Genomic DNA, 1,845 nt, shown 5'->3' on the forward strand with positions numbered 1-1,845 from the left:
CACCAAACCACAACAAAAAACGACAAAAAACCCAAATAAAAAACCAGAAAAAGAAAAAAATAAAAATAAAATAAATAAATAAATAAATAAATAATAAAAACATACAGCAAAAGCAGGAAGTTTATGTTTAATAAAGAGAAGTATCTTGAGGGTTTGGGGTGTATCCCCAGCTCTCTCCACAACCAGCTCCTGCACGGGCTGTCCCCCCCCCCAATGCCACGATATTGTTTCTGTTGCTGTTAGTATTAATATACGCTCAAAAAAAGAAGATAAACATATCTCCTCCTGCAGCAGCAGCAGCAGCAGCAGCAGCAGCAGCAGCAGCAGCAGCAGATGCAGCAACAAGAGATGCAGCAACAGCAGATGTAGATACAGCAGCACATGTAGCAGCAGCTGCTGCTGCAGCTGCTGCAGCTGCAGCAGCAGCTGCAGCAGTAGCAGCAGTAGCAGCAGCAACAGCAGCAGCAGCAGTAGCAGCAGCAGCAGCAGCAGCAGCAGCAGTTGCAGCAGCAGCAGCAGTAGCAGCAGCAGCACTAGCAGCAGCAGTAGCAGCAGCAGCAGCAGCAGCAGCAGCAGCAGCAGCAGCAGCAGCAGCAGCAAACAGAAATACTTGTTTATCTAGAGAATGCCCCTTTATATGAAGACACCAAGAAGCAGGGGGCTCATGCACAAGCGAAGTGAGGGTAGGTGGAGGCAGCAGGCCTTGCTGCTGCTGCTGCTGCTGCTGCTGCTGCTGCTGCTGTGATGATGATGATCCTGTTGCAGCAGCAGCAGCAGCAGCAGCAGCAACAGCAGCAGAAGCAGGAGGCTGCAACTGATACGCAGCAGGACACTGTACATAAGGGGCATGTTGATCTGCTGCTGCTGCTGCTGCTGCTGTTGCTGCTGTTGCTGCTGCTGCTGCTGAGTTGCTGCTGCTGTTTGTATATGTATTAAATACAAACAAACGCAAACGAACGCGAGACAGCTGCAGGCTCTGAAAAAACAAAAACAAAAACAATAAACTCCTGCTGCTGCTGCTGCTGCTGCTGCTGCTGCTGCTGCTGCTGCTGCTGCTGCTGCTGCTGCTGCTGCTGGTGAAACAGCAGCAGCAAATCAAGCAGCAGCAGCAGCACCACCAATAAAAATAACGAAAGTAATTAAAAGAATAAAATAAATATAATAAAAATAATAAAATAAAAAAACAAAAAAAATAAAAATAAAAAAAAAAATAAAAAACTAAAAATAAAAAACAACAAAAACAACAAAAACAAAATAAAAACAAAGACAACGCTACTAAAACAAATAAAGACAAAACCAGTAAAAGCAAGAAAAAACAAAAAACAAAAAAGGAGAAAGACAAAGACAAGGAAAATAAAGACAAAGACAAAGAGGATAGAGACAAAGACAAAGAAAATAAAGACAAAGACAAAGAGGATAGAGACAAAGACAAAGAAAATAAAGACAAAGACAAAGATAATAAAGACAAAGAGAAAGACAAGCAGAATAAAGACAAAGACAAAGACAAGGAAAATAAAGACAAAGACAGAGAGAATAAAGACAAAGACAAAGACAAAGATAATAAAGACAAAGACAAATACAAATACAAAGACAAAGACAAATATAGTAAAAACAAAGACAAAGACAAAGACAAGGAGAATAACGACAAAGACAAAGACAAATATAATAAAACAAAGACAAAGAGAATAAATACAAAGACAAAGACAAAGACAAAGACAAAGATAATAAATACAAAGACAAAGACAAATACAAAGACAAAGACAAGGAGAATAAATACAAAGACAAAGACAAGTCGACGAACATGTTTAGTTTGGTGAGCAGCAAGACAAGGGCTGTGTGTGTCTC

The 1,845-nt window shown here is 40.7% G+C and overlaps 1 protein-coding gene across 1 annotated transcript; it reads left to right on the forward strand.

The window, feature by feature from the left end:
• Positions 1-123: 123 nt before the first annotated feature.
• EMH_0009830 (uncharacterized protein) lies at positions 124-641 on the forward strand (the record flags this gene model as incomplete). The annotated part of the gene is made up of 2 exons (XM_013498775.1): positions 124-151; positions 244-641. The coding sequence occupies 2 exons, from the start codon at positions 124-126 to the stop codon at positions 639-641; spliced, it is 426 nt and encodes a 141-aa protein (XP_013354229.1).
• Between the last annotated feature and the right edge of the window lie 1,204 nt (positions 642-1,845).

The sequence above is a fragment of the Eimeria mitis genome, genomic scaffold, assembly GCF_000499745.2.
Source record: "Eimeria mitis Houghton genomic scaffold, Emh_scaff370, whole genome shotgun sequence".
In the NCBI taxonomy this organism is placed as follows: domain Eukaryota; phylum Apicomplexa; class Conoidasida; order Eucoccidiorida; family Eimeriidae; genus Eimeria; species Eimeria mitis.